At 40.9% G+C, this 26,134-nt stretch overlaps 1 protein-coding gene across 1 annotated transcript in view; it reads right to left on the bottom strand.

The window, feature by feature from the left end:
- psmd1 (proteasome 26S subunit, non-ATPase 1) overlaps positions 1–26,134 on the bottom strand; it is a 105,806-nt gene that overhangs the window by 59,108 nt on the left and 20,564 nt on the right. The window contains exons 10-16 of the mRNA XM_078206864.1: positions 25,994–26,082; positions 23,352–23,430; positions 20,707–20,880; positions 20,032–20,143; positions 18,088–18,284; positions 16,144–16,239; positions 14,006–14,070 (exon numbers count right to left, since the gene is read on the bottom strand). Of these exons, the coding sequence (XP_078062990.1) occupies positions 14,006–14,070; positions 16,144–16,239; positions 18,088–18,284; positions 20,032–20,143; positions 20,707–20,880; positions 23,352–23,430; positions 25,994–26,082 (812 nt within the window). The remainder of the gene's footprint in view (positions 1–14,005; positions 14,071–16,143; positions 16,240–18,087; positions 18,285–20,031; positions 20,144–20,706; positions 20,881–23,351; positions 23,431–25,993; positions 26,083–26,134) is intronic.

Here is a 26,134-nt window from a genome sequence, read left to right as displayed (position 1 = left end):
GATAGAGTTAATTATTTATAATATTTTTGTCCAAGGAAGGACAAGGCAAATGAAGAGAGAAAATTACTTTAAATACACATATGCTCCTACTCACACACTAACATTCTTTGAAATTGCTCATGGTCAGAAAGTTTTACTAAGAACAAAGGTTGTATACCGCGGACATGAACATATTAATGCAAGAGCAAAGTACTGCAGATGCTGGAAATCTGAAATAACCCCCAAAAAATACTGGCAGTACCCAACAGGTCTTGTAACATCTGTGGTGAGAGAGAGACAGAGGCAAGAGAGAGGCAGAATTAACATTTGAGCTTGCTGACACAGTCTCATGAAGGGCCATCAACCTGAAAATGTTAACTCTGCTTCTCTCTCCACAGATGCTGCCAGGCAAAATACTTTCAGCATTTTTGGTTTTTACTTAATTAACTCGTTATTACTGGACAGAGCCATTGATTGAGAGCACCAACAAGTCTGAAGATCAGGAAGCATAGAGCATTACTGAGGCTGGGATCTGTAGAAGGAATGTCAGTCAGCAAACTAGAGGGAGAGGAAGAAAGGCCAAGGAGAATGGAAAGCAAACTATCCTTGAAAATTCACAATAAAAGGTTATTTCATGATATTTTTCATGCAAAGAATCAGTAAAAAATGGCTGAGCTAAGATGCACTTTCAAGTAAAAGCTTGCCTAAAAAAGAGTTAGCTTCCCAAGATAGTCTTGTACCAAGTTGTGCAGTAGTAATCAATAAATAGTATTTACCAAAGAAAGATTATATTCTCAAAAAATCCAAATAATAGAAAATTTGTTAATTTTGTTTGCTTATTGCGCACACTTTTACATCTGTGCGTTGGAAATCTTTTTGGATCTACTTGTGGGAGTTTGTGTGACAGGCTTGTAAAATCAGAACACAGACACCAAGAATCTGTGTAACAAAAGGCTAGGGCATTAGGTCACAATACAGAAAGACGAAGCTCAAGCTGAGTTAGGTACCCAGCAATTTGGTCAGGTATAAAAACAAAGTGCTGGAAAAACCCAACAGGTCTGGCAGCATCTGGGGAGAGAGAAATGGAGTTAAAGTTGAGTCCAATGTGATGCTTCTTCCAGCACTTTGTTTTCTTTCAGATCTCCAGTAGCCACAGTCTTTTTGCTTTTATTTTAGCGTGGTCTGGTATTCCTGCGTCCTTATTCTTTTTTGCAATAGTGCACAAATGGAAGTTGTAGTGACTATCTAAGTGACTTTCATTATTCTGTGCAATTTACCTACTCTAGAATAAATCAACTTTTGAGTGGGATCCAACTTCGTCTCAGGGTTAACTTAGTTTATCTTTGGAGAAATTGAACAAGTACACACGGCTCTGAAATCCAGTCCAAATCAAAGAGCAACTTTATTTTACCTTCTTAGGATCCATTACTGCACTCAACATAGGTAATGGAAGTGAATTTCTTTTAAGATGGTGACCAAGCTTTTTGAGAGAATGATGATCATCCAAGGCCAGTATCTGAGGAGGACCTGAATTTTAAGAACTCCTTTCAGTCCACTGAGGGTGCTCCGCATCACTCAGGTCTGTCCATAACCCTTCAGATCCACTGGCGCTCTCCCCCATTACTTGTTGCTTTCAGCTAACTCTTGACTTGAGAGTTAGTGTGAGATTCATGTTTTTGCTGACAGAGTCTGGCACATACTTCTATAAACAAAAACTACCTCATTAAATGTTTGTGCTTTTACTGTCTTTTTCGAAGATTTTTAAACTGAATTTGGAACAAAAATGGAAAGAAATGCTTGCCATGTGATAGCAGTCGATCTGGAAGAACCCAATAATTTAAATTTATCTTCTACCTAGACTTAAATAATTTGGGGAAACAAAAATATCCACCTTTCCCAAGAAAAGAATACATGCTTGACAAACAGTCATTGTTTTTTGCTCTGATAACAAATTAAACCATTGTTCAATAACAGGCGTTGCAGAGATGTCGAGAGGCAAATTTTTTAGTTCTTACAGAAAATTAGCAGTTAATATTTTAATGCAACATTTACCTGAAATTTCAATCTCCAGCTTGTTTCAAAGTCCGTTGGAAGAGGTAGATAAATTTACAAGGGTTTGCAGTATGAGGGGGGGGATAAACACTTTTACGTGAGCTCAGAAATCACTTATTCATGCAGGTTATAAAATGTGTCAAAATATCTATGTTGGAAATGCATAGTGTGATAGATAACTCTCCAACTATTCTGGAGAAAAAAAATATTCAGGGAAGCCTGGAACTCATGGTAAATCATTCAAATGATGGTATTAAAATACAATTGAATGCATAAATTTAATATTGTGAAATGTATTTTTTAATTCAAAGCCTTATTTTGAGTAATAGAAATCTCAGTTACTCAGAACAAAACTTTTTAAAGCATTTTGAGTGATTTGAATTGGTTAATTTCTGCTCCCCCTCCCTCCCCATTTGTTGGTTTTCACGGAAGGTCACTCAGAATTGAAGCCTATATTAGCTTTGCATTGCTAGTTTTCTAACTGCATTAAGCTGTGCATTTCCTACTTCATTTATTCTTACTTGTTGCATATGCCACAGTTAAAGCCTTATAATGGGTATGTGAAAGTAGCACTCAAGTTACAGCTTAGGAATGTAACCATGACTAAAAGCAAGTCTTTTTCTTCAGTTCATGTTGCAGTCTTACGACTTCATTAGGCACCAGAGTGAACTGTACATGTATTGCATAATGTAAATCTAACATTAAATTTCTGCTCTGACCTGAAAAATTTATGTAATTAAATCTCATTCTACACAATAACCTAGTAAGCCTGTTCTTCAAAAATATTTTTGGGCTAAATCTCTACATTAAGTGATGAAAGTGAGGGAGGGAAAAGCGCACATCAGATTTTGTCAAAATACTAATGCCCGACAGCAAATACTGTTTTCCACAGCCCTCTCTTTTAAAATGGCAGTTATCTTGGGACCTTGTTCTAAAGGTGAACAGTGACCCATACCACTGTTGGACTATTGACTTTACCTAGTAAACTAGTTTAATCTCTTCTGTTTTCCTCTATTACTTGTTTAAAAAACCTGTAAACATTCATAATATTCAGTTACACTGTTAGCAGTATTTGATTCTAGCAGGATAGTGAATTTAATCATCTCATTTCAATTTAATTGGTTCTAGTTGTTTTCCTTAAAACAATTTTCTGCTAGAAACAACTATTTGAAAAGCTATATCCACTGAGTTTTACAAATCCTAATTATTTTAAGAACAGGGACATTTTAGAGACTGGCAGAGAAAAGATAATGAGAGAAGGGGAGAAAGAAAGCAAACAAGAAGGAGAGAGGGTGCATGAGAAAGAGAGACTGATACTATGCTTTCCAATAAATAATGAACAGAACAATGGAATTCAATTCCAACACAACAGTAAAAATCAATACCATTTTAAAAATGGAATTTGACTTGTTTAAAACACGGCATGGCGGCACAGTGGTTAGCACTATTGCCCCTCAGCGCCAGGGACCTGGGTTCGATTCCCGACTTGGATCACTGTCTATGTGGAGTTTGCACATTCTCCCCGTGTCTGCGTGGGTTTCCTCCGAGTGCTCCAGTTTCCTCCTACAGTCTGAAAGATGTGCTGATTAGGTGCGTTGACCTGAACAGGCGCCGGAATATGGCGACTAGGAGAATTTCACAGTGACTTCATTGCAATGTTAATATAAGCCTTATTTGTGACCAAATAAACTAACTTTAAAAAACTTTAAATCAGTCGGGCTCATGTTCTCCTCCCCCTCCAAACATGGAATGAAGATCGCTATTTTTTTAGAAACATTATATACTTTCAACTCCATGAGAAATGATGCAGAGCAGCAATTCCCAACCTTTTACATAAGAACATAAGAAATAGGAGCAGGAGTAGGCCATCTAGCCCCTCAAGCCTGCCCCGCCATTCAATAAGATCATGGCTGATCTGAAGTGGATCAGTTCCACCTACCCGCCTGATCCTTATAACCCCTAATTCCCTGACCGATCAGGAATCCATCTATCCGTGATTTAAACATATTCAACGAGGTAGCCCTCCACCACTTCAGTGGGCAGAGAATTCCAGAGATTCACCACCCTCTGAGAGAAGAAGTTCCTCCTCAACTCTGTCCTAAACTGACGCCCCAGGTTTTTCCTTTATGTGGAACATTAGATTGCCATCAGAAGCTTTTGCGGACCACAACATAGAAATCATAGAAATCATAGAAACCCTACAGTGCAGAAGGAGGCCATTCGGCCCATCGAGTCTGCACCGACCACAATCCCACCCAGGCCCTACCCCCACATATTTACCCACTAATCCCTCTAACCTGCGCATCTCAGGACTCTAAGGGGCAATTTTTAACCTGGCCAATCAACCTAACCTGCACATCTTTGGACTGTGGGAGGAAACCGGAGCACCCGGAGGAAACCCACGCAGACACGAGGAGAATGTGCAAACTCCACACAGACAGTGACCCGAGCCGGGAATCGAACCCGGGACCCTGGAGCTGTGAAGCAGCAGTGCTAACCACTGTGCTACCGTGCCGTTCTGGTCAATGGTAACCCCCAAGATGTTGACAGTGGGGGAATTCAGTGATGGTAACACCATTGAATGTCATGGGGAAGTGGTTAGATTGTTATAAACTTTTTTTTAAAAACACAGCCGATGGCCGATGGGAGTCAAACTTATTTGTCAACGGGTATGAAAAACGTGACTATTTCTGATAGTTATAATGCACACTCAAAAATATATTGCACTCGTTAAAGCATTCACCTGCAGTAGGCGTACCAGTGGATAACGCTAACCTAATGAGAAGACTGATGCTGGATGGCAGGTTCCAGGGATGACAGTCTCAATCAGAGATCGGGTTCAACGTGAATTTTATTCTGATATTTGGTCTTCAGGGCGACAAGCCCCAAAAATCCAGTTTCATAAAGGTAGGTTGTAGGAAAAGGCGTCAGATACTTTACTGCCTTGTCACACTGTTCTGGGTATTGCAAATTAACTTTAAGCCAAATGTCAGTCAGGTAGTTCTGAGAAAAATCCAGCTTTAGAGTATTGTCACAGGACAGTTCCACAAAGCTGTCTTGCTCATTCAAGGTCTGGCTTGCGAGGCTGTCATCATCAAAGCTTGCAAAGGGATTTTGTACCCAGTTGAACTTCATGTTGGAAACAAGGAAGTACTCGCGTAGCTGCGTTTTCAAACTTTTCAAGTGCTCGCTGATGGAAGCTACATTTCTGCCATGGCCAAAAATCTGACACAAACAAGTCGTAATTTGGCTACACAAGTTGTTTGGCCCATATCTCTACGTTCTTGATCATCGCTTCCATATCATCCTGTACATGGAAAACTATCACTGATTTTCTCCAAGGACACAGATTGAGATCATTTAACTGATCAAAAATATCTGTCTCTTATGTCATTTTGGCAAGCCACTGAAGCACTGAGAGTTTAAATAAGTAAAAGAAAGTTCTCACTTCATCATGCAACTCAAAAAGACGTGCGAGTATCTTTCCTCGGGAGAGCCAGCGCACTTCAGTGTGCAGAAGTAGTCGATGGTGATCACTGCCCATCCTGTCACATACAGCTGCAAATGTTTGTGATTTCAATGAAAAGCCTTGATAAAATTAATTGTTTTAACCGCTTCCTCCAAAACGGTCATGAGATCAGCAGTCATTTCTTTGCCGCTAACATCTCCTTATGGATGCTGCAGTGAATGGATGTTGCTAGCAGAGCCACTGCTCTTACACATGTTGTTTTGGCCTTACATTGCATTGGCCCCATTTGAACCAACTCCTACACATTTTGACCAATCAATCCCATTGCGAATAATAATGTAACATTGATTATGATATAAACCACGCACATGTAACTATTATTTTTTTCCCCACCACCTGTAGTATTTTAGATCAGTAGTTATACAGTCACAAGAGTTTTTCATTACCTAGTAACTGAGAAGGTCCGAGAAGATTAACTTCAGACCTCATTGGCCCTGTCATTTATTTTGCATTGACAAGCTATATGGGCCAATAGCCATATCGCCATTGCCATTCTGCATGTATAGGCCTCAAGCATTGGCAATGAATAACATTAAGAGCAAACTCTTTCTTTGCACAAATGCGTTCTAGGTGGGTAACAAGTAGCAAGCATTTTCCATTCACTAACCTAAAGCGACTGGTCTATGAAGGTTCATGTATTTGTAATCATGTTCTAGCAAAGATATCACGGCTCTTTACTTGCATCAGGCATGCTGTACATCTTTTTCTTTTGTGAATTACCCATTTATTTCAGGTCAAAAGTTAATGACAAACACATGACTTACACAATACTTGTCTGGTTTCTCATAGCAGACCACTTGGGATAACTTTCCATCCCTAGAGTCTCTGCAAATATTCCAGAAAGCCTCCCCATCACAACCCATCAAGTGTTAAGTTTCACCCCTTTATTCCTCACATTTCAAAATGGAGCTGTACTAAGAGGAGAAAGAGGGCCAATATACAATGTTGTCACATGAAGTTACCCCCACCATACTGCCTGGGTTTGCAAAATCCTACTAACTGTCCTGGCAGTGCTCTGCAAGCTCGTGATTCCAAATAAACCTGTTGGACTTTAACCTGGTGTTGTGAGACTTCTTACTTAATTTATGAGCATTTGCCTTTGGCATGATTTTTTAATTTATTCAAGTTACTTTCAGTAGGAATATTATGGAGGCAGCCTATTTATTTTAGATGTCCATCAATACATTTCAATATTCCTCAGTATACCAGGTTCATAACCTGAACAGTCGTTCTTTCAGAATTGAAGGAAAAAAATGGTTCATATGGAGTTTAATTGTGTGAAAACGAATGCCTCTGGAATATTACTGTCACGTAGTCATTTTACACAGTGAGACTTTGTTAGTCATCATTTTCCACTCAGTGGAAATTTCTTTGGTTTTGGTTGCAGATAAAGTTTTTTTTTGAGATTTACATAACCTAATCCAGACATATTCTTCACAGGAGTCAGCCAGGTGGCAACCTTCCCCTGAACCCCAAGCCAATGCTTCTCTTGTGCCAGATGAAAACACCACAAAGTACTGCGCAAAGACATAATCAAAAAATGAATGCTGAGTCTAAAATGATACTGGCGTGTGGGGAATTGGAGAACAACACCAAAACCTTGGCTTCAAGGAAGGCAAAAGGAGAAAAGGGGTTTAGTAAGAGAGTTCTAACATAGGCCATGGGATTCTGAAGGCATGACCACACAATGGTAGTGGTTGAGGGCTTGCAGCAGAAAGACAGTGTCCTAGAGGGTGCAACTGTGGGGTTAGAGAAAGATTTTCACTATTCCTCAGGATTTTCTCTCCCGTCCTGTTGAACCACCTCTTCAAAAACAGATGGCAACTAGGCTGATGTCAGGAACACTGAAAAACTAAAAGGCATCCCATTGAACAAAGGCACCGCAAAATAACTCTCCAGCTGTTACTGCACAATTGGTTGTGGATGGATTCAAGTCTTCATATGCAATACATTAAAATAAAATTGTAATATACAAGTGTAACAGCATTAAGAACTTTATGCATTTGGTGTCAACTTTAAGTTCTAGATAGTAATTTTCATTTGTATCATTTGCCTTTTACATGTGAAAGCTTATGTTATCCCCTCTTGATTTATGCAATTGGGAGAGTTTCATATTGTGCAAATATCGCAAAATTCATCCTTTAATGAAACTGTTTCTGTGACGATTAACTCACTGACCAGGGAAATGTCTATTTTCATAAAGATGAAATTAATTCGGTAATTTCCATTGCCAAATGGTAAAGACCATTAGGAGGAACTGCCACCCAATGTCAATGGACCAATAAGATGCCAGATATCACAAGTATATGAAGGAAAGGGGGATGGGTAATGGTCTGCCTAAATTGAAATTTAGAAGACAGGGTATACTGAAGTATGCCAGCAAGAGAAGACTGATTTTGCAAAACATAATCTGTTTGGCTACTAAAATGAAAGGAAGCATCTCAAGCATAGTCAAGCCAAAGGGATTTCAAAGAGTTTGAAAACTGTTCCATTACATATAGTTCCTTACAGACAGTTAGTGAAACCCTAGCAAACCAAATAAGTTACTTTAATATAGAATTCGAGATCTATAGGCTGATTCTTTTTTCACATTTTGAACATGGAAATGTTAAGTGAACTTCAAGAGGGTTCCGTTTTGTACAGCAAGTCTTTTTGGTCAAGGCCACAGGTTTTAAAAACACGGCTAATGTAAAACAAAACAATTCATATTGCTCGGCTTCTTGAGTACTTTCATCCTAAGCAGATGCTGCAATACAAGTAAAACAAGCAAACTGTTAAAAGCTTTTGTCTTGGTTCGTTCTAAAATCCAAGTCACATAAGGAATATTTTCTTCAGTTGTTCTCTCAGAACTTTCCTGGTATAACTTGGAGCAGTCATGTGCTTAAAGATTTTATACTTTCCTGGGTTGAAGTGGGAGATCTAACAATAAATCTCAAACTCCTTCAATACAGAAACTCGTGATGACAGAACATATGATGCTTTTTGCCTTAATCCTCTACACTCAAAAATTATTCAAAGACAGCATCAGCTGGCACCTACCCTAGAACACTTGGACATTTATTATTTGGTATTCAGGTGGTCTGGTTATGACTGGACTATGCAATAACAAATCAGATCAGACGCCATCACCATACCCTCTAAGGGAATTCAGGCAGACAGGAATGTAAACTATCACTACACAAATTATCACAGCTCATAACTCAAGTTTTGAATTCACAAAGTCTAGCATTGCCAAAATTTAGAGAGATAGATCATCAAAAGGTTCCCTCCTTCAATAAATATAGTTAACCATAAGTGAAAAAATAACTTAACATAGGATTCGGCGCTTCATCGGTAATCAAAAACTTATTGTCCAATAACAAAGCTGGGTGGGAGGGTGAGTAGTGAGGAGGATGCAGAGATGCTTCAGTGTAATTTGGACAAATTGAGTGAGTGGGAAAATGTATGGCAGATGCGGTATAATATGGGTAAGTACGTAGTGGTAGCAAAAACAGAAAGGCAGATTATCTGAACGGCTATAAATTGAGAGAAGGGAATGTGCAACAAGACCCGGGTGTCCTCGCACCCCAGTCACTGAAAGTCAGCATGCAGGTGCAGCAGGCGGTAAAGAAGGGAAATGATATGTTGACCTTCATAGCGAGAGGATTTGAGTACAGGAGCAGGGATGTCTTGTTGCAATTGTACAGGGCCTTGGTGAGGCCACACCTGGAATAGCGTGTGCATTTTTGGTCTCCTTATCTGAGGAAGGATATTCTTGCTATAGAAGAAGTGCAGCAACGGTTTATTGGGCTGGACTAGACAGGGTATATGCAGGAAGGATGTTCCCGATGGTGGGGGAAATCCAGAACCAGGGGTTATAGTCTAAGGATATGGGTAAATCTTTTAGGATAGAAATTAGGAGAAATCTTCACACAGAGAGTGGCAAGCCTGTGGAATTCACTACCACAGAAAGCAGTTGAGACCAAAATATTGTATTTTTTCAAGAAGGAGTTAAATATAGCTCTTTTTAGACCATTAGACCATTAGACATAGGAGCGGAAGTAAGGCCATTCGGCCCATCGAGTCCACTCCACCATTCAATCATTGTTGATTTCAACTCCATTTACCCGCTCTCTCCCCATAGCCCTTAATTCCTCGAGAAATCAAGAATTTATCAATTTCTGTCTTGAAGACGCTCAACGTCTCGGCCTCCACAGCCCTCTGTGGCAATGAATTCCACAGACCCACCACTCTCTGGCTGAAGAAATTTCTCCTCATCTCTGTTCTAAAGTGACTCCCTTTTATTCTAAGGCTGTGCCCCCGCGTCCTAGTCTCCCCTGTTAATGGAAACAACTTCCCTACGTCCATCCTATCTAAGCCGTTCATTATCTTGTAAGTTTAAGACCATAAGACCATAAGACCATAAGACATAGGAGCGGAAGTAAGGCCATTCGGCCCATCGAGTCCACTCCACCATTCAATCATGGTTGATTTCAACTCCATTTACCCGCTCTCTCCCCATAGCCCTTAATTCCTCGAGAAATCAAGAATTTATCAATTTCTGTCTTGAAGACGCTCAACGTCTCGGCCTCCACAGCCCTCTGTGGCAATGAATTCCACAGACCCACCACTCTCTGGCTGAAGAAATTTCTCCTCATCTCTGTTCTAAAGTGACTCCCTTTTATTCTAAGGCTGTGCCCCCGCGTCCTAGTCTCCCCTGTTAATGGAAACAACTTCCCTACGTCCATCCTATCTAAGCCGTTCATTATCTTGTAAGTTTCTATCAGATCTCCCCTCAACCTCCTAAACTCCAATGAATATAATCCCACGATCCTCAGACGTTCATCGTATGTCAGGCCTACCATTCCTGGGATCATCCGTGTGAATCTCCGCTGGACCCGCTCCAGTGCCAGTATGTCCTTCCTGAGGTGTGGGGCCCAAAATTGCTCACAGTACTCCAAATGGGGCCTAACCAGTGCTTTATAAAGCCTCAGAAGTACATCCCTGCTTTTGTATTCCAAGCCTCTTGAGATAAATGACAACATTACATTTGCTTTCTTAATTACGGACTCAACCTGCAAGTTTACCTTTAGAGAATCCTGGACTAGGACTCCCAAGTCCCTTTGCACTTTAGCATTATGAATTTTGTCACCGTTTAGAAAATAGTCCATGCCTCTATTCTTTTTTCCAAAGTGTACGACCTCGCACTTGCCCACGTTGAATTTCATCAGCCACTTCTTGGACCACTCTCCTAAACTGTCTAAATCTTTCTGCAGCCTCCCCACCTCCTCAATACTACCTGCCCCTCCACCTATCTTTGTATCATCGGCAAACTTGGCCAGAATGCTCCCAGTCCCGTCATCTAGATCGTTAATATATAAAGAGAACAGCTGTGGCCCCAACACTGAACCCTGCGGGACACCACTTGTCACCGGTTGCCATTCTGAGAAAGAACCTTTTATCCCAACTCTCTGCCTTCTGTCTGACAGCCAATCGTCAATCCATGTTAGTACCTTGCCTTGAATACCATGGGCCCTTATTTTACTCAGCAGTCTCCCGTGAGGCACCTTGTCAAAGGCCTTTTGGAAGTCAAGATAGATAACATCCATTGGCTCTCCTTGGTCTAACCTATTTGTTATCTCTTGGGTGAAGGGGATCAAAAGATGTGGGGGGCAAAGCGGGATCAGGCTATTGAGTTGGATGATCAGCCAAGATCATAATGAACGACAGAGCAGGTTCGAAAGGCCAAATGGCCTCCTCCTATTTTTTATGTTTTACTCACTGATGTTATCCATTGGGTCATTTTAGGTAGATTTCAAAACATGGCTGATTAAAATTAACATCTGCTGAATTAAACTGAGCCTATTATTTTTACTTGAAGAATAAATATGCAACAATTAACATTCATCAGTAAACAGAGTGAAATCCATCTTTTTTCAGAAACAACATTCAAAATTTCAAAAGCCCAGCTCAGCTTTTAGCTGCTTTCTAGTTTACTATTAAGCAACTAGTTTAAATATCAAATTGAGATTATAAAAGTCCTGGTCACCTTCAAAGTTCCACATCACACCAAAGCTAGCTAGCTTACCACAATGTTAACTTCAAAGTTTATGTCAAAATATGGATAGCAAGTCATGTCCACCTTAAATTTGTATTCTTTGAAAAAAAAAGTGGCTACCACATAGAGTGAATAATTCATTTTACTTAATGATATTTAAAAGAAGACAACTCTTTTACATGGTCAGTCTGTAAGATGGTATATTTGAGTGAAATGCAAGAACTCTTCCCTCTCCCTTCAGGGGTATTCTTTTCCTTTCCAAATGGTCTAATCAAGACTGGTAGAAGCACACTCCAAAGCAAAATTGAATGCAAGTCATTCAAGATTCTGAATTTGAACCTCCCGAGTAGGTTCTGCAACATTTTAGAACTATGGATGTTGGAGAGTCCGACTAAATTCAGGTCTTAAGGACCATTAAATCTTCCAAAAATTAAGTAAATTAGGCATAGTCTGTGCAGTCCCCTGGGGTTATTTTTTCCAGGGAAGGTTGAGAGAAAGTTTAGAGATTCCCTCTGCAATAATTGGGTTTATTTTTTTTGGACTCAAGTGTGACAGGTGGGTAGGAAGTCTCTAATAGTGACCTCGAGTGTTATGGTGGTTTGTGTCAACTTTGATGGACCCGATTGCCATTTCATGCCTGGTGTTTTTGTAACTTCGTGTCACGCATTTCAGTGCCGGAGTAAACTTTGTGCAACATACCATAAAATATGAAAGTTTAAATTAATTGTAAATTTAACGACAAGAATAGGAGACGTAAAAAAAGTGAGTGCACTCTGTTCCTCACAATAACAACAATTTTAAAGAACGAATGATTATCTCATTATCGAAATAATAATGAAACCGATACAGAATGATCACAACACTGAGCCCAGACTTACTGCCTCTACTAATTGACCCAGACCACCATTCCAGGTTCTGACACCAGCACTTCAAAACACACAGTTTATAATCAAACTTCTTGCGAATGGAAAAACTACCTGACAAAATTTTCAAGGATATCTAGAGTGTTCATAAATTTGGAAACTGGAATTGGGAGTATTTCAAAAGGAATAGAACTCCATGTACTCAGTTGATTACATACAGAGGTTTGCCAAGTGGAGCACATCAACTTAACTAGGATTTCTGCTGGTCTTTGCCACGGGTGAAAATGGTGACGCTGGCAGAAAATCTTGAGACTGCTGAAACGGGAATCTTGGCAGCAAGGTCCCGTTTTCTGATTTTGTTCGCCCTTCGCTGGTGATGTAATGTGGTTCCTGCCCATAAAGGTTGGGAACCTAATTTCCATAAATTAGCATCTCATTAAAGGGCTTCTCGCCATATGTTCCACCCATGTTAAAAATTCTCCCCTCGCTGGCGTGATGTCACGGTGGCGAGGTTTACAACTGCTTTGAAAAAAAGGGAACCAGACAAAGGGAACCCGCCGGGGATGCACCACATACCCGGGCAGTACCCTGGCACTGCCTGTTCTGGGGCCAGTGCCCCTATGGGGGCTGGGGGATTGTCTTATCTCCCCCATCACAGGTCGGGGTGCCCTTTCTCTATCGGCCTACTCTGCAGCGTAATGGCATCAGCAACGCCGGCAGCATTCTTGTAACTCCAAGTGCTGCATTGTCTGGCGAGAAAAGCTGGCTGTGCAGCCAATTGTCAAAATTTCATGATATTTACTGTCTCACCAGAGCATGCCAGCTCTGGTGAGACACTAAATATCATGAAATTTTTGCTCTAAGTATTTTCCAATGGGGAAGAGAGAAACCATTTTTGTCTTGAGCAAAAGAAAGTGATTCAGCAGGAGGCTATCAGTTGCCTAAAATGACATCAAGCTTCCAAGTACTGGAAAATGGAATTGGGCTGGGTGGCTTGTTTTTCAGTCAGTACAGCCACGATGGGCAGAGTGGCCTCCATCTGTGCCATAAACATTTCTACATTTTCTAGATATCTGAAAGGGAGGAATGCACAGCGATATGTGGAGAAGGCAGGAGAGTGGCAGTATTCAAATTGCTCTTTGGGAGAGCCGGCATGAACACAATGGGCCAAATAGCCACCTTCTGTGCTGTAACGATTCCATGATTCCCTTCAATTCAAACTAATGGAAAATTAAACCTAGCGCAATATGATGAAATAGTCCATGACAGAATGTCTGGGACGAGAAATAGAAAGATGAATACACAAAAAAGGAATGTCATTACGAATATACACAAGCATCTTCACTAATCAGTATTTAGGAAATACTTTCTACTAAGGCAACATGAGCGAGGTTCACACAGCTCCCAAAGCACAATATACATCAACCAGCACCACCATGTGGCAGAAGGAGAAATAGTCACAGAATGGCAACACATAATACAAACTTCTGTTATCATTTCAAGCCACTATTTTCAGCACCAAAATATTTCAACAGAACACTATACCTGAATAAAATAAATCCAAGCGACTCTACCGCAGCACGTCTCACATCATCATTGACATCACTAACCTGAAAGAGCAAAGAAAACTCCTTTTATTAGCACCAAGGCATCTCCAATGTGCAAGAATTGATTGGAAGTACAGTCAACACCATATATAACACAATTATAGTGAAGCAATCAGAGTATACTAACTCAAGTGCATTTTAATTCAAGAACATTGGGGGCTCTGCACCATCAGAGTCTTATTATTTAAAAGGCAACTCTGCCTCAAGCTATTTTTTGCTCTTATCCTCCAAAGTTGAACTTCATTATATTTCGCTCTCTCCGTCGTGGCCCAAAGATTAGACAGCTTGCTGCTCAGACTCTCATCCCCAAACCAGAAAGTTGGGATTTCATGCCTAATTGAACAGACGTGAGCACGTAGGCTAACACAGGTATTGGAATGAAGGAATGTTAAAAACTATTGGCAATGCTGTCTTTTAGATGAGATGCAAAAGTTTCAGTGTCAAAATAAGATCAACCACAGATTTTGATATGTGCAGATTGGCTGCTTTGTTTGCCTTCAGAACTTTGACTGCACTAAAAAAAAAGTAATTCATTGAGAAACATTTGTAGATATCCTAAAGATCTGAGAAGTAAACAGATAAGTAGAAGGTCTTCCCCTACATTCTGCTGAGCACTGATCTGAATGCTGAAATCTAGAAATGTGCCACATTGTTCAGCAAACAGGATATTTAACTATAGCTCTACAATGTTGACCAAAGAAACTAACTTCAAATTAATCGCATTAAAAACTGCTTTCCACAGAAAAACATTTTGTATTACGTGAATGAGTTTGAATGCATATTACGCACCTTTAACTTTCCACTGAGCATCAGATCACTTTTTCCATTGTACAAATTTATCAAATCGTCGTTTGAATGAACACAATTAAAACTAAAACTATTTTTGCCAGAAATGGTCAAGTGCTTTCTTCTTGTAAATCATAGAATCCCTACAGTGCCGAAGAGGCTATTCAGCTCATCAAATCTGCACCAATTCTGAGTATTTTACCCAGGCCCTCTTCTCCACCATGTCACTGTAACGCCACACATTTGCCATGGCCAATCCACCTAACCTACACATCTTTGGACATTGGGAGGAAACTGGAGCACCCAGGGCAAACCCACGCAGACCCCAGTGAGAACTCCACACAGACATAGGCTTTCTGATTTTTTAAAAAAGCAGACCCTTTGTCTACTAAATAGCAAAATATTCTTCCCCATTCATGCTATCACCATCAAAAATAATTTAAATCACAAATGGCTCCTGTCCAAGGCCAGTATAAAGGTAACACAAATCAATTCGATTAAATGATCAGTGGACAAAAGGTAAATCTTATTGCACCACTGAAAAATTTGGATCAGAAAGTCAAAACTTGATTATTGGCTTGTGGAGATTTGTGCAGTAATTGGCGTGATATCAACTGGACTCGAGTCCTCATGCTAAGGCAGGTGGTGGGTTGGGGAGAGGATTCAGCTTCCAATTCTCCTCCAGTGACTCGTGCTGCCAAGTGCATAGGTGTATAAGTGAGAATAGGATTCAGTTTGGTGGGGAAGCTGTGCACTCAGTGCAGTATTCAGGGAAGGCTATACACACTGACATTTGCTCTTTCAGATGAGACATTAAACATCTCTGCCTTCTCAGGTAAATGTAAAAGATCCCATGGCACTGTTTCAAATAGCTCAGGAATTTCCCAAGTATGCGAGTTTACTTTATCCCTCAGCCAATCTCACTAAATTTAGATTATCTGGTCGTTACTTCATTGCTGTTTGTGAGATCCTGTTGTGTGAACACTGACTGCATTTCCTGCATTACAAGAGTGACTACCCTTCAAAAGTACTTCGTAGCTGGAAGGAATCTCTAGAGGTCCTGAAAGTCACTATATGCAAATTACTTGCATTTTCTAACCGTTTAATCTGCCTAGACTGATATATGGAGCATGGTTAATATGAGGGTGTTGCTGCATCTTGTACCCAGACTCTAGTAAGAATCAGTGTTGTCTTAAGTGGCGAAGAACAATCATCCAACAGGGAACAGTAGAAGAAAGTAATACGTTAAATCATATTTGCTGATTTTAAAATTATAATGCTTTTTCTTACAGCAACATGCAGCAGTCTTCTGATCGCTTTATTATTCCCAGAACCACAATATGCCATTGCAACCGTGTACATTCCAGAACGTCTGAGAATCGGGTCCTGAACAGATCACAAGCAACCAGAAAATACATCAGTCATGAAATACAAGTATAATTAACATGAATACAATAGTGTTTAAAGTTTAAAAAAATGAAAACCCAAACTCTCCATGGAAATTTACAACTGCTCTGACTTTCCGAAGCATTTTCCAATCTTTTAGTCATCTGCAATTTTTCTAAATTAGTTCCCAAACAGCAAGTGTAATTTGAAATCACCAAATTAACCTTGCATTGTTCTAAACAGTTGCACTTAGTCTGTAACTATGAGAGAACTGGACACCTTTTGTAGTTTTCAACCTATATACATCCATTGTCATTATGACTTGTATAAAAACCATTTCCCATACATTTATTGTTACTAATAAAGTGCACAATGAATGCATAAAACCACAGAACAACTGGGTGAATTCTCTGAATAATTGAAATAAATTAATTATAACTAAACAGTCTGGTTTAACTGATTCGTTTAGGGTCCATGTGTGCATTCATAAAGAAATTTCCTCAAGAGATCAAATAGATGGACACGATAGATTAGTTGGAATATGGGCTGTGGAAGAAGTGGATTTGGGTGCAACAAGCTGGCTTTGTCCTTTATTTCTTTGTAAGTATTCTTACCACCAGTTGTTTAAAAGGAAAACTGATGACTCTTCACAATATTTGTAGAAAACTCAACATTTTATTTAAAGACACAATGCAAAATGCTTGACTAGTAATGGTCACCATTAGCAGCACAAACTAATAGTCTCAAGTATATGCACACATGACGATTATCCATTACTGACTTCCCGAACTACTAAAGTACTATATTAGCCACACTTACAACTTCTATTTGAAATGTATAGAAAACAAACTTGACACCACTGTAAATACTATGGGGCCGATTTTACCAAATCGGCTCTAAGTGCCGGGTGCGGTCGTAAATCAGACCTGCGCCCGGCAGCCGCGCTCCAGCGCCCCATACGCCTTTTTTCGGCGCGGGTCCACTGGGCGGGGCCTAGCGCATTTGCATCTGTCGGAGCACCGAACTGCGCATGCGCAGTTTGAAGCCGTCAGCACTCAGTGCGCCCGAGCGTGAAAGTCAAAGGCAGCGCTGACAGCACTGCTGTCTGCGCTGCCTTTGACTTTCCCTGGTGGGGGTGGGGGGTGGGGTGTGATGTCTCTTCCCTGGGGAGGGGGGGGGGGGATGTGACGTCTCTTCCCTGAGGGGGGTGGGGGAGAGATGTGATGTCTCCGCCCTCCGCCACCCCCCCTCAGGGAAGAGACGTCATCCATCAGAACCCCCAGAGCAAGGCCAGGATCCAGGATCGCAAGATGCTTTCGACGGACACCAGTGATCAAGGTAGGTCGGGGGCCCGGGGGGCCCGATCCCGGTTGGGGGGGGCCTGCGTCCCAGGGTGGTCCGATCGGGTGGGGGGAGGGGGGATGGTGGTGGTGGGCTGCCGGGGTGGTTCGCGGGGGCGATTCGGCAGTTCAGTTGCTGAGTTGAAACCCTATTGGACTTGAATTCAGCAACACGGTAAATGCGCGGGTGCCGATCGGATCGGAGTCTCGTAAAGTGGGAATCCTTGGGTAAGTTGGGCGCGGGCTTCATTATGCCGATTTAAATGCATGCAAATGCATTTAAATCGGCCCACTGGCCAATTCGGGCGCACGCCGGATCGGCCGTTGGTAAAGGCGCGATTGGCCTTGAGTCGGGTCTGGACCGTGTTTTAGGCCCGACGCCCAACTTTACCACGATTTCGCGCTTGAATCGGGCCCTATAATGTACAAGTCATGACAGCTCACTCAATCACACCAAATAAAACAGAAGAAATACTTTTGGGGGGGAATTACCAAATTTTATGCTTACCTTATCTCTACAAAGACTCTCAATCAGAGCATCTGCTTCTTCCATTCGGCCATACATCACCATAGCAATGCCTACAGCTAAGCCACGAAGAATCTTTTCATGCTGGGTTTCCTGAGCATAACCCACCATATCCTCAATTGCTTGAGCAGACTTTGATCCGAGCATGACGAGTCCCAGTGCCAGACCAGCTGCCTCACCTGAAGGGGACAGGAAAATTAATAGTAAAAGGAAAAGTCAGGACAGAAATGTTGTTACTCGAATAATGAAAATGCAAATATATTTTCTCTCCCTGTAGGGGGCATAGTGGTTAGCACTGCTGCCACACAGCGCCAGGGACCTGGGTTGCCTGTGTGGAATTTGCACACGTCTGCATGGGTTTCCTCTGGATGCTCCAGTTTCCTCCCACAATCCTAAAATGTGTGGGTTCGCCATGGTAACAGTATGGGGCACGGGGTAAGGTACTCAGTCAGAGAGAGTCACTGCAGACTCAATGGGCCAAATGGCCTCCTTCCGCATTGTCAGGATTCTCTGATTCAATGTGGTGAAAGCAAATTCAGACTATCAGTGGTGCAGTGCAACTGGAATTCAAATGTGCTTTGAAACCTCTGTTCTCAGTACTGTGAGACACCAGTGTACCTTTAAGAAATGTAATTTTTAAAAATCATGTTCTCTGTAGTCAAACAGCTTTGGTTTTTTTATTGTTGCGGGCTGTCTGCTAGAAGTCCTTTTATTGCTGTTTCAATGGCTTAAATGGAGCTTTGTTTATTTTTACTCTGGGCCTCAGGTACTTTCTGGGATTTTTTATGACCTTGAATTGTTAGGGGGAAGAATGACTGACAGGTCAGGCGACAGGAGTTCTTTCGTTTTCAGTTTTGAGCTGCTGTTTTAGCTTGGAAGGGGTGTGGACATCAGACTGAAAAGCAGCGTTTCTCTCACACTCTGTCTGGTTTTGGAAATTCTGCTGGTTAGCTGGAAGCAAGGCTTCTTGCCTTCCTGGAGTGAAAATTCTGCTGTTGGTGGTTTTGCTCGCTAGTACCTAGAGCCTCTCTCTCTGTTTTTTTGGGAAGCTGTTCTAACTCCAAGCTTGTGAGTGTGTGTGTGTGTGTCAAGAAAACTGCAGCATCCAACCAAAGGACTAATTTCCAGCATCACATGAGCATCCATATTTTATGTGCTAAACCTCTGGCAAGAGTTTGGTTTATGGGGAAGTTTGTTTGATTGGAACATTTCATGTGTGTCAGGGGTTATACAATATCATGGTTGTTTTTTTTCTTGTTTATAATTGGTAAAAGTTATTGCTAATTTTCTTCCTATACATGTTAACTGTATTCTTAAATAAACTTTGTTTGATAAAAGCTCTCTAGTTGGTCAGTTGAATCATACCTGAAGTGAAGCATCGCATGCTCACCCAGCCAAATTCAAACTGCAAAACTTATGATCCAGGCGGACTTCATAACACACTTGAATTTCTGAACTGAATTATAACAACTGATAAGATGCTTATCTACAACTATCAAGATAGCAAGTTGTAAGTTAAGCCTGGTAATTTATTTGTAAATCAAGGAAACTAGTATTTAGAACCAAATACAAACTCACACAAAGCAGCTGAGTTACAACAAAGCTTAAAGAGGGTCCGTAACCTAAACAAAAATTAAAGTGGGTCATTTGTTGCATATGCATCGTGGAGTGCCAACCAGTATGTGGTCTAGTTCAGCAACAAATAGCTTATTACTAATCATGAAGTCCAACTCTTACTCTGCATGGCAATGGTTATTGAGATGATTTAATATGTTTCTTTTCTCCAGAGGAGAGGGGAAAGGAGTGGAAAAGGAATTCAGAATCACCAGAATGGAAATTAAGTAGTATTTAGAAGTATGATAGTGTTACAAACACCCCAAATATCTTTTAGCTATTTTACTGGGACAAGGTTTCTGGTTTCCATACCGGTAACAGCATCATCCTGGTACAGATTTGTTTTGAGCAGGTCATAGACATCCTGTCGAGCAGTACCCAGTGCAGCCAAACCAAGACCAAGGCACCCACCATGACGCACAATCTACAGGTGAAAGAAAGTGTCAAAATCATCTCTTTTCTAACTTACACTATTTTGCAAACTACACGAGAAACAAACATTTATAAGAAGCCAAATTTATGACAACTGCTAATTTAAAAAAATATCTGAAGTTAACACTAGAAAAGCAGATCTTTTGAAGGACAGACTCATGTTTTAGGTAGAAACCTATGTCACAAGTTAAAGTTATGCTGTGGTTAGACCAAATTGGTACAGCAGTTTAGAAATATTAGTTCAAGTTCTCTATTGTGGCAAACTGAAGTTGATTTTTCAGATGATTTAATATTTGTTTGCTACTATCAACTGGTAATAAAAGAATCAACTCAACCTGTTCAGCAACACAAGAGACAGTTAAAAACACACAACTGTTTGCACATATAAAAGCCACATGTCCTGTTAACCCATATCTGACCCAGTGAACTCGAATAAATCTAATAACGATTACTGATAGTACAAAGTTTCCACAATTTGGTGGCTCAGTTAGAATTCTGATCTCAATAACTCCTGTTATGCACATTTTATCATCTTTCAACGTAGTTAGCACTTACATCATTGCTTGCATTCTTTAGTTGGTTGAGCAAATATTCTATGATGTCACCACCATGATTTGCATGGATGAGACCAAGGGCATAGAGACCACCTCCCTCCTGATAAGCTGAGCCAGGTGAGGAGTCCTTGGGTAAATATGTTGCCATTAACTGCAAGGCCTCTTTTTCATGACCCTAGACAAGGAACAGAATTCCACAATACAGATTTCAGATACATATTAGCTGGAAAGTACAAACATACAACGTGCATTTTCATTATTTACCTGATAGCAAATCTTCCCAGGAATATCAAGAGCAGTAACTTAATTAAATAAGTTATACAATGTTCAGATAGAACAACATTGATACACATATAACGACATGATTTAGATGGAATAGAGGAGCAGAGGTACCTTAATGAGTAGATGCACATGATCAAACATTAAATGATAATGCAAGTAATTAAAACTATTAAAAAGGCAAATAGAATCCAGCTGGACTAGTACAAGACTTTAGCCAGGCAACAACTGAAAAACTGCATGCAATATTTGGCAATCCATTATGGGAAGGATGTAAAAGCAATGGAAGAGGTGCAACATCGGTTCACTAGAATGGTACCAAGAATTAGAGGTTGCAATTATAAAGACAGATTTCAGCAACTGGAGATTTTCCCTCTGGAGCTTAAAATCACTGTTTTCAGGAAGGGTGACCAGATTTATCATTCATGATTATGATGGAGTAAGATGCTGTAATGATGGTCTGTTTCCACTAGTTGGTGAAAAACAGAAGCTACCTGGTCTACTGAAACCTATGAACCATTAATAATGTATCTCATGGAACTTGAGCAAATGGGCAGGGAGTTATTTAGACAACTCGCATTCCCAATTTGGCTTTAAAAAACACAAATAAACCATGGAATGTACGTGTCAAAATCCAAAGCAATTTTGAATTGTACAAACTACCTACCTAGCCCTCTCCACTTGGCAGCTGGCAATTTCCATTAAAATGATAAACCAAGCAATTCATTGGTGTGAATGCTATTTTATCTTCTCTGCCACTTACCCCTCCTCCAAAGAAAAAAAAGACAATATCCTCCAAAAATTTGACATGATGCATCATGTGGAATGAGAACGGGAAAGAAAAGCATGAGAAAGAAAAGCCTGGGATTAGTCTAATGAATCTGACTTGGCAGAATGCTGTATCTTTGAAATTTATGGATTGAATATTAAACTACATTAGTATTGCACTGCACAACTTACACCTTTAATGCTTGAAATTGCACAAGGGCAATCCACAAAGAAAGTAAAATGGAAATATATTGCCCAGCGCTTTATCAGATAGACTTCAGAATTTTATTGCAATTACAGACCAGAATAAAGTAAGTATTTTACTTGGCAAAATAATTAGCAACAAAAAATGTAGGCTATTGCAATGTAACGTACTATGAATGATACAAGTGTAGAAGAATTTATGACGGTGGCGAGTACCAACATAGGAATTTGTAAGATGTAGTTAAGATAGCACATACAGACAAAGGATAAAAGAATAAATCTTTACAATCTTTATTGGTAGACAGAGGCACTATTTCAGAACAACATAAGAAATAGAGGCAGGTATAGTCCAATCGGCCCCTTCCAACTTGGTGCGCCATTCAATACAATCAAGGCTGATCTTTCACCTCAACTCCATTTTCTTGCCCGCTCCCCATGTCCCTTGGCTCCAGAGATACCAAAAACCTGTCCAGCTCAGCCTTAAATGTACTCACAATGGAGCACCACAACAGTCTAGGATAGACAATTCCAAAAATTGACACTGAGTGAAGACGTTTTTTGTCATCCTAGTCCTAAATTATCACTCCCTTTATCCTGCAGCTGCACCCATTGTTCTAGATGGTCCATCCATGGCAACACTTTTCAGTATCGACGCTGCCAAACCTTTGTTTCACTGAGATCATCTGTCATTGTTCTAAATTCCAGAGTGCATTGGCTCAAATTTCTCAGTTTCTCATCTTGGACAACCCTCTCATCCCAGGAACCAACTCACACTACGATATTTATCGATGTAATGTTTGCAATTTTATTTTTAATTTACAGGTACAGTGTCTCAAATCTGGCTATCCAAAAACCAGAGTTGTCCCAAAAGTGGACATTTTTAGAATGTTCCATGCATCAATTTTAATTGAGTAAAAATTTTTTTTTAAATTACCCCAACAATTCAGCTAGGAATTGCAGTACTGCAGTGTGGCACCATAGTTATCTGCTTCGTTGATCACATGCTGATCTATTCCCGTGTCCCAAACGACCCTTAACCCTATCTGACACAGCTTGGCCTGAACTGTCCACCGCTCAAACTTCCCAACCCAAAATCCGGCAAGATCCGAAATCCAGCACAACCATGGCCTGTTTGGAGACACTGTACCTGCAATATCTCCTTAGGTGGCTCCATGTCACACTTTGTTTTGTAATGCTCTTGTGAACCACCTTGGGACGTTATCACGTTAAAGTGCTATATATAAATACAAATTATCAACGGCAGCAAAAAAAATGTACGAGAACAAGAGGAATGCCAAATGGTCTGGTTAAGGTAAAAATGAAAAACAAATAGCTCAGCAGAGTTTGGGACATCCAGCTCTTCCTCCTTCCTGAGACTGGAACACAATTAGTTACCTTGTGGATAACTCCCAGGCTGGCCGTTGCTGTAAACTTGGCCCAGTTGGTGGCTCTTGCCAACCATTCAAGATTCTCTCTAGAAAACAAAATAATTCAATTGTGAATCTAATTTTTCTCTCACAAACAACTCCTACTTATCACTTCTGCATTATTTGCACCTGTTCCTTCTTCTCCCTAACCTACAGGTGCAGAGCCTAACTGCAGTACCTGGATTGCCACTTTCACCACCATCTAATTCAGCAGATTAGGAACAAAACCTGGGTAACTTTCAGTCCAGATGATTCAACTACTCACTGGCTAAACTCTCAGCCGTTGGTGGGCCACACTTTCTGAAGCTGCGATTAATTTCCACAAAATGAGAAACAAAACAAAAACAAAACGAGTACTGATGAAAGGTCATCTGATTTTCTCTCCATAGATGCTGCCGAACCTGCTAAGTAGAACCCAGGCTACTGTGGGAGGCGAGGGAGGAGATTGCTGAGCCTCTGGCGATGATCTTTGCATCATCAATGGAGACGGGAGGGGTTCTGGAGGATTGCGGATGTGGTTCCTTTATTCAAGAAAGGGAGTAGAGATAGCCCTGGAAATTATAGACCAGTGAGTCTAACCTCAGTGATTGCTAAGTTGATTGAGAAGATCCTGAGAGGCAGGATTTATGAACATTTGGAGAGGTATAATATGATTTAAGAATAGTCAGCATGGCTTTGTCAAAGGCAGATCATGCCCTACGAGCCTGGTTGAATTTTTTGAAGATGTGACTAAACACATTGATGAAGGAAGAGCAGTAGATGTAGTATATATGGACTTCAGCAAGGCATTTGATAAGGTGCCCCATGCAAGGCTTATTGAGAAAGTGAGGGGGCATGGGATCCAAGGGGACATTGCTTTGTGGATCCAGAACTGGCTTGCCCACAGAAGGCAAAGAGTAATTATAGATGTTCTGAATGGAAGTCGGTCACCAGTGGAGTGCCCCAGGGATCTGTTCTGGGACCCTTACTCTTTGTGATTTTTATAAATGACCTGGATGAGGAAGTGGAGGGATGGGTTGGTAAGTTTGCTGATGACACAAAGGTTGGAGGTGTTGTGGATAGTGTGGAGGGATGTCAGAAGTTGCAGCGAGACATTGATAGGATGCAAGACTGGGCGGAGAAATGGCAGATGGAGTTCAACCCAGATAAGTGTGAGGTGGTTCATTTTGGCAGGTCAAATAGGATGGTGGAATATAATATTAATGGTAGGACTCTTGGCAGTGTGGAAGATCAGAAGGATCTTGGGGCCCGAGTTCATAGGACGCTCAAAGCAGCTGTGCAAGTTGAGGCTGTGGTTAAGAAGGCATATGGTGTACTGGCCTTCATCAATTGAGGAATTGAGTTTAGGAGTCGTGAGATAATGTTGCAGCTATATAGGACCCTGGTCAGACCCCACTTGGAGTACTGTGCTCAGTTCTGGTCGCCTCATTACAGGAAGGATGTGGAAGCCATAGAAAGGGTGCAGAGGAGATTTACAAGGATGTTGCCTGGGTTGGAGGGGCATGCCTTATGAGGATAGGTTGAGTGAGCTCGGCCTTTTCTCCTTGGAGAGACGAAGGATGAGGGGTGACCTGATAGAGGTGTATAAGATGTTGAGAGGCATTGATCGAGTGGACAGTCAGAGGCTTTTTCCTAGGGCTGAAATGGTTGTCACAAGAGGACACAGGTTTAAGGTGCTGGGGAGTAGGTACAGAGGAGATGTCAGGGGTAAGTTTTTCACTCAGAGGTTTTTCTATGTTCTGAAGGGCCTGTATTGTGCTGTAGTTTTTCTATGTTCTATGTATTTCATCCTTCGTCTCTCCAAGGAGAAAAGGCCGAGCTCACTCAACCTATCCTCATAAGGCATGCCCCCCCAACCCAGGCAACATCCTTGTAAATCTCCTCTGCACCTTTCTATGGCATCCACATCCTTCCTGTAATGAGGCGACCAGAACTGAGCACAGTACTCCAAGTGGGGTCTGACCAGGGTCCTATATAGCTGCAACATTATCTCACGACTCCTAAACTCAATTCCTCAATTGGAATGGGCTGCCAGCAACAGTGGTGGAGGCGGATTCGACAGGGTCTTTTAAGAGACTTTTAGGTAAGTACATGGAACTTAGTAAGATAGAGAGTTATAGGTAAGCCTAGTAATCGCTAAGGTAGGGACATGTTTGGCACAACTTTGTGGGCTGAAGGGCCTGTATTGTGCTGTAGTTTTTCTATGTTCTATGTATTTCCAGCATTTTCTGCTTTTACTTCAAATTTCCAGCATCTGCAGTATTTTTGTTTCTTTTGAACATCAAAAATAAAAAGAACTCTTATCCTGGTGAATTCCTATACACGACAGACAAACAAACGTGGAATAAGTTTTATTCTGGCAGATTTTTACAATTTGTAATTGACAGCCTATTACAATGCTCAATAAGGTGCCTTCCAAATAAAGTTCCCACGCACTACTCCCTCCTAGCCCATTATGTTTTTCTATTCCACCCAACAATGCATTAAAAATTTTGCTGCACAAACATCTGTGGGTTGAAGAGAATCTATCTAAATTTCCATTGTCCTGACAAAACTCTTTTGTTTAATCTCATTACCTTACAAATAAACTTGCACTGCATTTTGATTTACCTGAGAAACTGGTCACTTGTTGTTCCACAATGCATGAAAGAATTGGCAATCACAGTTGCCGTATGACAAACCGAATTTCTGACTGCATCCTAGCAAATAGATAAATTTTCATAAGTTACGTTACAAAAGTGAATATTCAAC

The sequence above is a fragment of the Mustelus asterias genome, chromosome 3 (assembly GCF_964213995.1).
Source record: "Mustelus asterias chromosome 3, sMusAst1.hap1.1, whole genome shotgun sequence".
NCBI lineage: Eukaryota > Metazoa > Chordata > Chondrichthyes > Carcharhiniformes > Triakidae > Mustelus > Mustelus asterias.
This window is presented reverse-complemented; position numbering and strand designations above follow the sequence as displayed.